Here is a 15,655-nt window from a genome sequence, read left to right as displayed (position 1 = left end):
GCATAAGTTAATGGTAGGGCAAATAAATTATTGTAACAGTGAAGAGCGCCAGATCAATGAAACCAATGACAAGAGAGAAATTTATGCACTTGCTTAGCAGAGCAATTTTATAAGTCAGATGCTGCTCTTATTAGCTGCGAGATCGCTTCAGCTGTTCTGGCTTCATAGCCAGACAAACACAAACTTGAAATTTCTTTTAAAAAAATATTTTTTATGTTTTTTTGCTTGTTTTTTCAGACAATATGTATACGCCTATTTTTCTTATAAGCGCTCTGACTGCGGCTTGTAACTGCTTAGAAAATGGATTAGCAAGAACTCCTCCAATGGGATGGTTATCTTGGGAGCGTTTTCGTTGCAATACTGACTGTTTAAATGATCCAGACAATTGTATAAGGTATGTTGATATGAAATAAATAATTATACTGTGAAGTGTACATCTTTGTAAATAAACATATGTGACTGTGTCGGTGTAACAACAAAATTCAATCAGATTATTTTCGTTTATTAAAACTTATTGACAATTTACTGGAACTTATTATAACTAGTAAAGATTTTAATTCAACATAAAACTCGAGTTTCTTGTGCCGAAATTATCATTAACAAAGCTGAAATATAAGACTGGCTCTGGCCGCCAACTGCGACGGCCACCGCACGCCAATACAGTAAGCAAAGGGGCAGCCTAATAGAGTGGAAAGTGGAGTGCAGAGAGTGTTTTCAATATCGTTGACTTCGTTTTCCGCTTGACCCAACATAAGGCGGTATTTTTTTCATGAGAAGACAGTAATTTGTGGATATAATTTAACAAAAAAGGAATATTAAGACATTTACAAAAACCCTCATTACCGGCAGCAGACGGATGAGCAAAAACGCTTTGCCAAGTAGGTAAGATAAGTGGCTGATCGCTTAAATTATTTAATGACCAGCGAACATCTGTTAAAAAAATAAAATATTCAATGCCCTAATCAAGTATAGTGGTCATAAGGCAATATTATAATAAAGAAGAGGAATGATCGCCCCACTCGCACCACACAACAGACATTCTGCAAACAAAACACGTAATCATAAAAAAACTGGCTCGCGTCAACCACAACAATAGTAAAATATTGTTTTGCATCCATAATCTTCGCTCATTCACACACACATACAGCTGTAGAGCTGGAAATTCAGAAAACCCAACAACTTTAAATTAAATATGCCCTTTTGAATGTTTAAGATATTGTAAAGGCTAGGTGGTACCTCAACTGTGTAGTACAAGGCTTAAAAATCTGCACAACAATTTAGGTAGGCGTGTGCAAAAGATTCTCAAAAATACTTTACACAGTAAATACATTTTCTCTTTTATATATATATATATATTTTTGTTTTGTTTTCTCTATGCCACATTCGACAGTCATTGTACACTACCCTGTCCTATTTCCCAATACAAAGGCCCTGCCGTACTGCCTGGAGCCCTAACGCTCCGCTACACACTCATGGTTATGTCCCTTACTTCGCCTTCTTCAATACGCGTCTCCTTACTCTGATTCTCGCTCCAAAAGTGCCGGCACGCTCGCTAGCGAGCCGTGCGCTTGCTTCGATTGCTCAACTTCGCCGTGAGCTTTCGCAACTTCACCTCGTGGCTTTCGCTCTTCGCCGCCGTATTGAAGTAGCACTCTCGAGGACGGTGTTGGGCAACCGATCAGCAGCGCACGGTTGCTGCGGCGACCGGCGGTTAGATTCAAACTTAAATTATGGGGGCTCCTTGCCCTTATCTGACTTCAACGATTCGGCACCTTGCCTTTAACAACGCTTACAATGCTTATATACCATACAACAATGTTATATCCCATAACTACAATTATGAACTGTGGGGTGGCTACTTTAGTGCCGTCTCACAAACTTAACGAGAAACGTTGCAAACAAGGTGCAAATTTAAACCATTGACTCTAAAAACAAGTGATTAATTTGTGAATTTGAATGTTTTTATATATAATATTAAAATATATTGAAATTTAACTAAAAATTAAAATTTTTGTGTTTCTCAACCGATGTTAATCCAATTTTCAGAAGGAGATCTCATTGTGATAAAAATAATAAGTTTATTCTTTTTAAAGTAGTGATTTAGCCGGGGATGTAGAAATCAGTCTATCTGGTTCAGATTTACAAGAAAATTGTAATTACTGAGGCGCTGTACTAGATGTTGCTGGGATTAACTTCCTGTTAATCTTCAAGTCAAAGTTGTTTCTAATTAAACTTAAACTTAAATCGGTTTCCTTAGAGTTCGTATGGTTTATTAATGTATCATCATACTTATATTCATTTCTACTTTATGTACCATACACTTTTTTTTCGTGGCCGAGTATTTGATCGCTGTCTCCAAGAGATTCTTACTGTCATACGCAGTGAACCGCTCCACTTCACCCAGTTGAGTTGTTCCAATGCAGCTTGGCGGTCCGTGCCCCACGACCAAACCTTCCATTTCTTTAAGAGCGCTGTCAAGGCACTGCCGCAGCTTCCTGCAGTTCGACGGAGCCGGTTTCCCTCGCCACCCACCACGTGTCCCAAGTATAGCAGTGCCTTTTGAAAGAAACGGCACTTCTCCTAATTTAGCCTTAGATTAGCTTCTTAGATTTCCCTCAGATTAGCTACGTGCTGCTCCTTCGTTGTGCCTATGACGATGATGTCGTCCAAGTAGACAAATGCATGAGGATTCATATTTTTGAGCGTAGCGCACGTCTAGTGTAGACTGACTTCATCTACTTCATCTCGATCATCGAAAACTGGTACCCTGAACACGCACTTATTGACCGCCCGTGCCTCCGAGATTCTCTCCGCGGGTCGGACTATTGCTCTTCCTGAATCCGTCTCGAAATTGGACCGTCTGCCCCGTTCAGCGAGTCCGGATTGACTTAGGTTGCGGAGGTTGCGCATACTTGGCCTCTAACTCGGCAAGCCGAGTCCATATTTAAGTTGATTGCGGACTCCCGGAAACGAAGTTTATCAAACGACGGTGCAAATTTTCAACCCCTTCGTCCCGAGCTCACGAACAAACGTCTTCAACTCTTCCTTTCGACGTTGGTGGATCCAACGCACCCCATCCAAGTATCCATCCTTTATTATTTAATTTTTCTCCAAGGTACCTGGGCTCCCGCGATCGGTGAACTCCTCGAATTTATTTTTGTTATGGTTCCAATCTCCTTTTTTTTGTTCATTGTCCTTCACTTATTTTTTGTTGTTAAGTTATTTACCTTCATTATATATTTCATATTATAAAACCATTTACACTTATTGTTTGTTTTTATTTTATTAAAATATATTTTTTTATTGTTTATTTTACATTGCCAATCCATTAAACTTGTTGCTCATTTTCAATTCATCTTTTGTTTATTTCATATCTTATAAATGTTTAATGTCTCTCCACTCTATGGTCGTGAATATCACATCATTTTTACGACGATTCACTTCTTTTTTTCCCACAATTGTCGCTTCATATAAAGGTAGATTTTTTTTAAATAAAATTAATTAATTAATTTTACCTCACTTTGGGACTTTAGAATCGTTCAGCTTTCACACGTTCGGTCATAAGTTCATTTCACAGTGCACAAAAAAAGTTTTCCTTACGGTGAGCTTTGACGTCAGCTGTTTCTCCGATGTGCACCGATGTGCGTCTACAAGTATTGTTATGACCATTAGTCCGTTTGTAGTTGCGCCAACTGTCTGCTTGCACGTGTACTGTTGGCTGCCGACATCCTAGTGGGACACAGATAAATAAAACTGTGTCTATAAATTATATTCTATGCTGCCTTTTATTTCAATTCCCTCGATGGCCCTGCTGCACCGGCACTTCTTCAATAAAATCTCTACTTAACCCCGCGAACACGTCCCGACGCCCCTCATTCTCGCTGTCTCGGTTGGCACGTCCGCTACTTACGCTTCTTCGATATAAAGTGAAGCTCTGTGCGGCTTTGCCATCTTACGACCCTCTCTCGCGTTCTTCACCGTTTTTTTACCTGGTTAGAACTCTTAAGCCTACTTAGCCCTCCGCTCCTCCTATGAACATTCTAAAAGTCAGAGTTTCTTCTAATTAAACTGAAACTTTAAACGATCTTCTATATTCAAATTCATATTCATTTTCGTATTCATGGTTTCCTTAAGAGTTAGTTTTGTTCTTAATATTAATGTATCGCCCTATTCATTTTGTTTCTATTGTGGCCCCGCGTCACAAGTTTCAATTGTTTTATTCATTTGGTTAATAGCTGTGTGGCGGCGGCGAGGGGATTTTAACTATAAATAGAAGCAAATTGTGTCTCTAGCTCGTAAAGCCTAAAAGATTTTGGTAATTCCTCGTTTCAGTCACCCTTCATAAGGAACCGCCAAATGAGTCGGGGATGGTGTCGATTTAACGAAGTTTCTTCTCAGGATTCCATTTGGGGCGGTGGAACTTAACTCGAGTGCTGTGCTGCAACGATACTACTTGACGATGAATTTCCGATGGTTTTACGCTATCAACAAAGCTTCTAGATTGAAAGCTTATATATTATTAACATAAGTTAGAAGCTTGTTGCCATCAGCACAGACCTTGTACAAAAAGTTTCTAACATATCGTTAATATGGAATTATTAAAAAAATAGTGATATGTTTTTTGATTCATAAACAAATTTGTTACAAAAATTTGATTGAAATACTAAACTTTTTTTTTGATTGCCTATCGTTTGACGTTAAACTTATCTTAAAGTAAAATATAATTAAAGACGTAAGGTTCATTGTAGTTAGGAAAAATACTTATTTGCCAAGAATGAAAATGGGGGAAAATTGATTATTTAAAATTTGAACTAAACAACCTGATCTGGTTAAAGCCAATGATTTAATATATATTAAGCAAATTTAATTTCAAACTTGTGTAGTTGCAAACCTTTTAAAACTAATACATTTTCACTACTTTTGTGCAGCCAATTTAAAAAAAATTAATTTTTTGTTTAAATTTTATTCTTATTTTGTCGCGCAGGGCACTTATTAGAATTTATAAGCGTATAATTATTACATGGCAGCCAACTCGAACTAGTTGGGCCTATATTGCGATCAAACGAAAAACGAACGAAATGAAACTCCAAAAACTGCTCAGAACGATGGGCAGCGGGTAAAAGGCCAACGAAAGAGACTATGCAGCATAGTACAAAGACCGCATAAACATTTTTCGCTCTTAGGCAGTAATTGTGATTGTTGTATTCTGCTGTTGGCGACTGCACGCAGCCGTCGGTGTTGTCTATGTTGGTTACTTGACCAAACACTCTCCCCCCGCTCGAAGGCAAGGGCTTTCAACATAATCTGTTTTGGGCAGCAAACACAGCTTGCGTACGGCTCTGCGTATGACTCCAGTCATTTTAGTCTTTTACAAAGAAGACACTGTTTATGGAGAGTCCAGCCTAAGGAGTGCGCCATTCGGAACGATGTTGAAGAAGCGTCAAAAATTCATCGCGCCAACGTGCTCAGAATACTTTTAGGAGATATGTGACAGAAAATAGTTAAGCTGATTGAAGTTAAGCTGTCTTAGATTGGCGGTCTACCCAGGAAGTGTGCGGGTGTTAAGACGTCAAGATGACCTGGCTCTGAAAGTGGAAAGTGCTTCGCAGTCTTCACAGCATATAACGTCAAAGTGCGGAGAGCGAGGAAAGATGAACATCTTCAATTGAGTCAGATATGCAAAACGAGCGAACAGCTTTGACATGATCGTCACTCAGGAACAGGCGGCTCAGATCTGCCAGGTCAGTTTTGGCACCTAACAAGTTTGTTTTATTCTCAGACCAGATCCTTGAAGGTCGAGAACGCGTCAGGATGGGCTGTTTTAGGTCGCTGAGAACTGTTCTTGTAGACATGTCCTTCACAAGCTCTAGGTGCACCGCCTTTGTAGCAAAGCATATGAACACGCTGATATAGCATTTCACTGCATCAATGCAGAGATGAGATGTGTCGAGACGATCAGTTGGTAGTTCTGCCATTATATGCTCTGCAGATCGCGGCTTGGCACGAAAACAAATTGTGCATTTGGCAACAACACTGGAGACTGTTTTGCGACCATTGGGCCAGTACTGAATTTGAATCGAAAACAATGAAGCGCTAGGTCCAACATGTAAGTTCCGTTTATGAAAGTGAACAATTCTTGCTCGCTTTACAGAAGGTTGTCGAGGTAAGCGGATGTCGCGCTGAGAAGTTCAACGACGAGTTTTTCAGCCGTCCACCCATGCAAAGTAGGCCGAACATACCAAGGAATGGCGCAAGAGTGGCCATTGAGCTAGACGAGGCAGCGTGAAATTATATCCGCCGAGCTCAACTAGGCGAGAGCATGATGCCATTCTATAGGTGGTGAGCTCTTGGAAGACTGCGACCCGATTGACAATGAAAACATTGAATTTCGAAGCACCATCCAAGCCAAAAGCACAGCAGAGTCTGATCAACAGTATTGCTGACAGCCGAACACTTTCATTTGGCATATTTAGCTGAGCAATTGATCCAATAATGCAGCTCCGCAGAGTTCCAACTTTGGCACAGAGATGGCTTAAACGGTCGCGACATGCGACTTGGAGTACAAGAGACGTACGCTGGTATTGCCATGGCACTTTGAGACTGCATAGGCGCATGCTTCTTAAGCATCAGGCTGGCATCACAAAATACGTGAATCTCCATTGTACTGTCTGATTAAAGTGCATGACGGAATATTGGAACTGTTGGGTATGCTCAAAATCAGCGCAGAAGTTGACTCAGGCTGTGCTTCAGTGTACAGGCAGGCTCTCATCCCAGTCCTTTTATCTCCAGAGAGGATTTTAGATTTTGTTATTTAGGGACCAACATGACCAAGGGGGTCGTAAAAGCGAGCAATTGTGGACAGGATTGATGGTTGTGTCAGCCTTGAGGGTAGCTTCAGTGGATAGAAGGAAAAAGGAATCAGTCTGAGGCAGGATCCCAAACGAGGCCTAACGTTTTCGTGATGTCGCCGCCATCGTCGAACTTAAGCAACGATTCTCTATTATCTTCCGGTATGTTTTGCAGTACAGCTGTCACGCTAGAACACCATTTTCGCAGCTTCAAGTTGCCCTTGGCGAGGAGTCCAGACGTTTGCTTCAATATCTCAATTTTTTTTTGAGCGCAGCTACCGCTATACGCTTCTTCGTCCTCGTAGAAGTCTCTTTTAACAATGTCAGCGCCAATACGGAATGTTTTCTGCTTACCTATGGCCAGTTGGTGCATCGCACGTACTGAGAGAAATGTTTTGTTTGAAAGGTTTTGTACCGTAAGTGACGGTGTCAAACTTGTAACTCGGTATCTTCTGATGCTGAGACTCACGCCACAGGACACATTGAAAGTAGCCGTCAGCATGTACGATAACGATAAATTTTGCATATATCGACTGCAAATGTTCGAAACCGCAATTGCATCGAAAACAGCTTCGGCTTGATGGTAGGACTTGCCATCAGTGCATCATTAAGCGAGTGTCCAGAAGTAGTAGCTGCGGAGCCATCAAACACGATTTTTAGCTTGGTTCTTGTGCTATCCTCCTTCAGCACGCAGTGTTTTGGCAGGTAGTACTTCCACTGGCCCAGTGCAGCTAAGCTTACAAGTGACATATGACCCAAGTAAAGATATTCCTTGATAAATGATGCATACTGGGTACTCAAAAGTGGATTGCGGTCTAGTTTCTTTTTGCTTTAAGGAATCGTCGAAGTGCCTGTTGATAGGAGTTGTCACCATTGATCGCATAGCCCCGAGTCATGACTTGCCTGCATGTGACTTGCCCCAACAGGACCCAACTAAGGTGAGTCTTTTGCAATATCGGCAGTCCAACAGCCGACGCATGGGAGATAGAAAAATAGACTGGCTCCAGTCAACATGTTGATTTGTTGATAGCTAGTTTTATGCTTGATGAAATGTTCCATGATGCGGGGATGCATGTGGAGTACCCCGACACTCGAGATTGGATATTGATTTTGTCCGAAAAACCATCGGTCGCAAATACTGCATCACCACTGCATCTGCTGTTGATTTAAATTCGCGCTGCTGGAGCTGATGAGCAAGACGAGGGGTGATAATGTACAAGGACCCAGAGATGAACGCACGGTAGGGCATCAACGAGCCAGCGCCGTTTTTTCCATATATGTCGGCAGGTGCAAGTAGGACATCATCGTGCTTGTGATATTGGGCGGTTGTGGGGGGCGAAGATAAAGTTGCCGCTAATAAGTTTTGGAATAAGGAAGAAGTTTCAGCATCTTGAGTATTGTGGGAGCTAGAAGCAGCGATATGACTGCTTGGGTTGCCAAGATTCAACAGGCTATGATGCTTGCTTCCACAAACTCTGCAAGGGCTGGAGCAGCAGACTCTTAGCTGATGTCCCCTTTGTTAGCAACTTAGGCAAAAACCAAGCCTCTTTGCTTCGTGCAGGCGTAGCGAGAGCGATAAATTTGCAAACTGGGAACATTTGTAAATAGAATGGCCAGCGGCGTCACAAAATACACATGCACTCGCTCCACTCTTATTCACTACAAACGATAATATATATATTTATTTGTTAAATTATTAATATTGGTAAGATTTCTTGTCGATAGTGAGTTGTGGAAATATATTTATTTATTTACCAGGAGTTGTTAGTAGAATTTGTCGAAAAGTATTGGGATTTGTGGGCCTTAGTAGAAGTTAAACTAGTAACTTTTGGTAAATCATGGCTGACGAACAGGTGTCTGACTGGGTTTCAGACACTGATGGAGCGACAACGTTGCCACTGCCGTGTCCTGCAATAGAGCTAGTGCCGATGAATTTCCGAGGATATCTTGAGAGACAGATCCAGGCGCAGGGGAGTCTGGTGGAACTGGAGAAAGACTTGGCACAAAGAGATATTCCTTCGCAGAACACAGACCTCCCAAAAATGCCCCAAGAAGACTCCTTGATTACGTTGGGAGCAAACAAGACTAGACATATAGATGCGCTCTGCAGTCCGGCACGAGATGCGGAGAGGCCTGATGAAGCTGATGAAACGGATCATCGATTCGCTCAGGTCACCAGAGTGCCATTAAGCCAAAGGTAGCGTATGCCAAGGTACGCGAAAGGGCGTACTTGAAACTCGAACGCTGGATGGCGATGACGCCATACACTCTGAAGAGGACTTTGTGTTCCGATTGGAGTTCCTGCAGAGGCAGTTTCAATGCCCGTGGAACGAGGTTGTGTGCTGTTTTCAGCTGCTCTTGACTGACCATGCCCTGAGTGTTATTGGGTGTTTCAGGGTCGATACCTGGGTGCAACTACGACACGTCCTTTTGGACATATTCTGGGGCTACCAGACTGAACATGATCTAATGCAGGAGCAGCAGCTGGTGATTATATCCTCCACATACGTCAACTCGCATTGTGGTTCCAGAAGCCGTTGACCGGGAAATAGTAAAAATAATAAAGCTCCGCAAGGAGCTAATGGTTTTCGAGGTGGAGATACCACCACATCATGCTGAAACTTCGACAAGAGATCTAGAAGAGGCCTTCGTGAGAGACAGGACCCAATCATGGCTAGTTTTCGACAATTGTAGACAGTACGATCACCTATTCAGAGAATACCTGTCCAGAGAGCGAAGGATATTCTACAGATGCGGAAGCCGGACACCCTGTAACTGGTGGATGCCCGTCGTCCAATTTTAGGCCGCGTCATTTTAGCTTGCCCCGACCATCAGCGTGAACTATACCTAGGTGTCGATTTCTGGCGAGCTTTTGACATCGCTCCAGAATTGCTCTGTCCAGCAAGTCTGAAGTGCTGACAGTAGCCAACCCTGAGTCAGTTGGAAGACGTGAAGTGGCCAAGGGAAGACTCATCTGTTCTAGCATCGGATACAGCTGATCGATGGAAAAAACCTGAGAAGGACAAATCAGGAGATCTTGTGGGCCGAGGTAGACGAGATACTGCAATTAAGCATAATTGATGAGAGTACAGCCCCTGGAGGAAGTGGACGACGGTGGTGTCCTGGGAACAACTGATTCTGCTTAAACACCCGGAAACTTAATAGCGTGACGTTGGAGGACGTTAATCGAGGGCATATTGTCGCGCATCCATGAGATGCACTTCATATCATAACGTGGACGTGAAGATTGGATTTTGGCAGAACGAGATGGAGGAGCAAATCAGGGTATATATGGTGGGCCGGGTAGGCCACTGTAACACCGTATACCGTCAATTGTCCCTTGAGCACGTCAGCAACCTTCTGCCTTTGCAAGTTTACGCACGACCTCATTTTGCTGCGAAAAATATAATTCGCCGATATGTGTGGGCGTCTACTAGTTGTGGCGAGAAGCTTAAGCCTACTTACTCCTCCGCTCCTATTGTTAACATTCTATAAGTGAGAGTTGCTTCTAATTATACTTAAACTTTAATTGATCTCCTATATTCAAATTCATATTCATTTTCTCATTCATGGTTTCGTTTAGAGTTAGTTTTGTTCTTAATAGTAAAGTTACATCACTAACTATACAATGCACAGATATGTCAAACAGCGGAATAATCGGATCCCGATAAATCGTCAATGACTGAGCCCCATGGGTTCCCGCAACCATTTTAGTGTGCCCAGATAGAGTAAGACTGCTGAGAGAGGCAGCCGAACGCCGGCCTCGAAAGCCGAACGTTCAGTATGAAGCCGCTCGCTCAGCGCACAACGTCGCTGCGGCTGATGCTATTTCGTAATATATATATGTTAGTCTTAAATCTTTTCAGCCCTAATACACACATGTGTGTATGCGTGTGCAGAGTGTGCCTCGCTCTCACTTATTGATTTGCGCACTTGTGTGCATCTCCTTCTCCCTGCATAGCTTCTCAAAAACCCCGAAATCTACAAGCATACAATTGTTTGTGTTGTGTGGATGTGCGCACAAGTAGATCGCGGCGTTTGTCGCGAGCCAGAAATTTTTTCTTCAATTGTGTGTCTGTGGTGGCAAAAGGCACACACATTCAAATGCTCTATTATGAATTTCGCCGTCCAGTCAGGCATAATGAGAAGAATCTGATATATTTATATTTATTAAAAACTTAAATGACCTAAATGATATATTTATATATTATATTCTAATTTTTTTGTTTACTGTGGGGACCTATTTTGCTTGAAATTAAAAGAAAAACTAAGTCGTATTTCTGCAAGGGTAATTCTTCGTCTGCTTGTCGAATAATTCTAAGAAAAGACCAAAAATTGAAAATGTTCAGGGTTTGGCCTGTTCTTGTGCAAAACTCCTATTTTCCATGCTTGTTGTAAGGGTATGGGTACCTGAACGTTGGCATAAGTGCATGATAGATTTTTGGGCCTGCCAAGCACACACACTTACACACTTTTATATATGGATGGAAGCATTTATGCGTTTGTGTGCCCTATATCTGTCTGAATTAGACAGAAACTCATCGTCAGAGGCCATGGATAACTCCGTAGAATCGCGGGAGGCAACACAGTGGGTGTCATGGGAGACAGCGAGGGGCAATCAATGCCTGCAGTGGCTAAGGAGCAGCAGAAAATGGTCGTAATCCCCACCGAAATAGCATCGGCCATAAATTTGGCATTGTTCCAGGCCCAAGAGACCTATCGCAAGACCATGGCCTCAGACCTCACATCATTGCAGGTGCAAGTGAGAGACGACATGCTTTAATTTTAAGACAGATAAGCGATAGCCTAGCGGAGATGCGAGCTGACGCTGGAGCAACACAGCGCGAGGAAGTGGCAGCTCAACTAATGCAGCATTCTCAGGAGCAAGGACACAATCCAGAACCGAACGGAGTTCATAGGCATCGGAGGGTAAGATTCTTACATCCGATCCTCTGCCCATAAGGCGAAGACTGAAGTGGTGCATATTCAGATATGTGGACTGGTATTTGATGGTGGAACTAGAAGTATGCGGGTGTCAGAACTCTCCTTTCGGTTGAAACTTATGCATATAGATACACTTATGCACATCCTGGATTCAGATTGGCCAAATCTGAGATATTCACTGCAGCAACAGTTCCAGTTCAAATTGACACATTGCGCGAGAGGAAGCAGAACCCAGGCGAGACGATCGACGAGTATATTCAGGCGATGCTATATCTGCGTTCCCGATTGGCCACTCCGTTTGCGGATCATGACCCAGAAAAAGTAATAAAAATGAACATTAGGGATGCAGTATCCAGGATTATTTACCCCATATACATTACCAACATGGCGAGATTGCGAGAAGATTGCCATGTTGGAGAGCGCCTGCTGAAAACTCGCTGGAAGTCAGCCAATGCGGCATATGATCAGGCACGATAATTCGGAAGCAGACACCAAGTTCACGAGTTATATGCGTCCGATGAGGAATTAGGAGGCGAAGCGCAGGAAAAGATGCGAGTTGAGGCCTTATATCGGCCGCGCGAGGGAGGCAGCGATAAGCTAACCTGTTTAAACTGTGCCCAGAGAGGATACACTTTTTGGGCGTGCAAGTCCAAAACCCTCTTTATTTTCTGTTACAAATGTGGTCTGCAGGTGTTGTGCTTTTTAAGTGTCCGACGCAAGCGGAGGAGTCGCGCTCCAAGCCGTCGCTAAACGGAAACTTAATGCCTCTAATAACACATTAGAAGAGTCAGATAGCTATAATTAGCAATATAATATTTAAGATGCTATTCTCAATAATTATTAATAATCGCAATAATTACTTTAGATGGTCAGAACGCAAGTGACTTGAATTAAGGAAAGCAGAATATGCAAAAACCCGACAGAATGATGGAAGCGATAGCAGAGAACACACCCATGGTTAAACGAGCGCGTTCTCGCTACCGACAGCGCCAGCAGCTCCGGATAGTATACGATGCGATTCAATCGACAGTCAAAGGCGACGATCCATCATTCGTAACGGCCAAGCTGGGACAGAGAGATCGCTGGCTGGCGCCGGAAAATTTAGGTTCGAGGAACTGGGATATGTCGATGAAGATATTACGACCAACGGCAACCCGACTGTAGCCCATGATGCGAAACAACAACATCGACTGCTATAGGCAAAAGAAAGTTTCCTATATAGCGAATCTCGAGGACTAGGAGTCACAGCCATGTAAATACATACGATTTAATTAGTGGATGACGCAGTGCCAGTCAAAGAGTCTACCCAGCAGTGCAGCAACTATTGTTTGCCGAAGTGGAAATCGAGATGCATCGAGCCGAGCGAGAGTCCGTGGAATAACCGAATGACGCTCGTCAGGAAGTCCAGAAAGAATCGACCATATCTGGATGCCCGCTAGTTGAAAAGGAATGACTGGCCGCCGTCAAAGATGTCGATCGTATGTGGAACCCATATGTGGAACTGATGCCGCTCACAGTTGTCAACGACCATGCCAGTGTTTACTGGCTTATAACACTGAAGGAACTTAGTGGGAGACTCGCTCGGGGGTCCATGGTTCTTCAAGCATTCAACATCGAACATCGCAAAGGCAAACAGAATATCGTGGCGGATATATTGTGTAGACTGTTTGAACTGGAAGACGTCGATGTTATCGATTTTGAGACCACCGAAATTGAGAGCGAGGAGTATTTGGAAAGGCTGAGGCTTGTCGAGGAGCAGATGGACAAGTTTTCAGACATTTTTCCGGACTTACGGATTGAGGAGGGACTTTTATTTAAAAGAACCCAGTTCAACAGGGAATTGTTTGGTCTTGTGGTCTCCAGATCGGTACAAAATGTGCCAAGAGTGTTGTTGATGATTAGTGATGCACATAATGCTATACTAATATGAGTAATTACCTTTATAAAAATTGACATCTTATTTATGTACGTATTTAGGTGCGTGCACTGTGTATCTAAAAACCTTGGTACGTTACATAGCCAAATGTACCATCATATTTAAATGCTGATAAATTATTCCAGTACAATTTGGACCCTGCGCAAAAATGTATTTACCCTCTTTACCCTAGATTGAAAAATAAATGAACCCAATTAAAAACAAAAAAAAACAAGTAAGAGGCTCTAGTCAGGAGTTCCTGACCTGCTTGCTTAATCTGTTTGCCACCGTCTCTACTAGACAGCCATAGCAGCCATTCATTCTCGACAAGAAAAAAACGAATAAAAATATCAACACATACACACAGCAGAAAAAATAATACAATCGCAATTGTAAATCTGTTCATAGAATTCTATAAAGACGCGAATGAATGTGTGCGTACATGTATAGAGAAATTCTTCCAATTTGTAATAAATAATATTAATAAACAAAAACAATCTGTCGTAAACACGTGTCAATATATGTATAATACCCTTTGTATGTTCGAAACCAATCTTGATGAAATTTACAGCACAAGATCTTATTGAGCTATAGAATATTCGTATATTCTTAAAAAGTCAATTATATTAATGGAGTGGGTCATGTTAGTGGATATTTTCAATTGATTGATTTATTTGAATTGTAGATATGGAGCGAAGGCGGAGGGTGGAGATAGCTTTAAAATGAAAGATAGTTTATATATATATATATATATTATTCTAAACTCTACATGTCAAGTTTGATGTCTCTAGCTTTTAAATCCTAAGAGATTTGCTCAAAAATAGGAATTCGATATCAATTTTTAACGATTTTGGCTAGTTATCGATTATCGAGAACAAACTGCGCGGGCACGAGGATAAATTTCAAGTCTCCAAGTCTCTTATAGGTTCTGAAACCCTTGCGTTCATACACACGGACGGGCGAAAGGAGAGATAGACAGACATGGCTAAATCAACTAAATCAAGAATATATACAGTTAATGAGGCTGGAAATGCTTTCTTCTTCCTGTTTCATATATTTAAAAAAATACATTATACCCTTTTTACCCATTTTCAATGGGTTCAGGCTATCAAAATCAAAATAATTATTTAATTATTCAAAATCAACAACCAACAGCAGTCAGTTAGCGAGCATTCCCACCCCATCAGCTGTCGCGCTATCGAGGCATAAGCTCTCAAAGGTAGTACAGTCGTGGTCCACAAAATATGTCTACCTCAAAATAAATAGTAGCTTTATGAAGAAAAAAAAATCGAAACTATTTTATTACGTTGCTTATTAAAATTGGTTAAAATGTAAATACCCATTATAACATAAATATAGTAGCCAACCCAAAAGAGAAAAGCATTAAAATAAAGTTTATCGAATTGAATATATAAAAAAAAAGAATTATTAATTGTTAACAATGAGTTACTCAATGTTCCTGCAGACATGGTAGCCTATAGAAGTAGAAGGGTTTTTTTAGATCTTCGCTAATTATGCGCACAAAGATCGTGTCTGGGTAGGGTATAGATCGCGAGTGTCGGTCGCCATCTGAGACCTTGCTTTTCATAATCAACAGTCGTAATTTACCTGTTTCAGGGAGTTTGGTTTGTTTTCGTGAAGTATAGCTCTCAATAGGAGAAAGAGCTCTTATTTTAAATGTATGTGCATCTGTAGATCTAGGCTAGCCCCCTACCTCACTGAATGGGCTGCGACCTAGTCTTCCATACCCCCATATCTACAATGAGCAGTGACCCGCCACTGCTTCTTGTACATAGCGCTCCTGGGCATTGGCCATGGGATGCATGGTCAGCGTTTATGCCGTAAGTCGGCATAAGACGGAGGCCGTCAAGTGGCTGATCATTTTAAATTTGATCGAGTCACTGGCTTGCGCTTAAGTTTTGTTTTGATTGTTTATATCCATTGTTGT

The 15,655-nt window shown here is 41.9% G+C and overlaps 1 protein-coding gene across 1 annotated transcript in view; it reads left to right on the top strand.

Moving 5' to 3' along the window:
* Positions 1-242: 242 nt before the first annotated feature.
* The window catches only part of LOC135435824 (alpha-N-acetylgalactosaminidase), a 40,253-nt gene continuing 24,840 nt past the window's right edge, over positions 243-15,655 (top strand). Inside the window, exon 1 of the mRNA XM_064693047.1 lies at positions 243-394. Within this exon, the coding sequence (XP_064549117.1) occupies positions 243-394 (152 nt within the window). The remainder of the gene's footprint in view (positions 395-15,655) is intronic.

The sequence above is a fragment of the Drosophila montana genome, unplaced genomic scaffold, assembly GCF_035044405.1.
Source record: "Drosophila montana isolate Dmon_TW-CO22-7 unplaced genomic scaffold, ASM3504440v1 contig_3729_1, whole genome shotgun sequence".
Classification (NCBI taxonomy): Eukaryota; Metazoa; Arthropoda; class Insecta; order Diptera; family Drosophilidae; genus Drosophila; species Drosophila montana.
The sequence above is the reverse complement of the archived record's forward strand: the minus strand, read 5'-3'. Positions and strand labels throughout refer to the sequence as shown.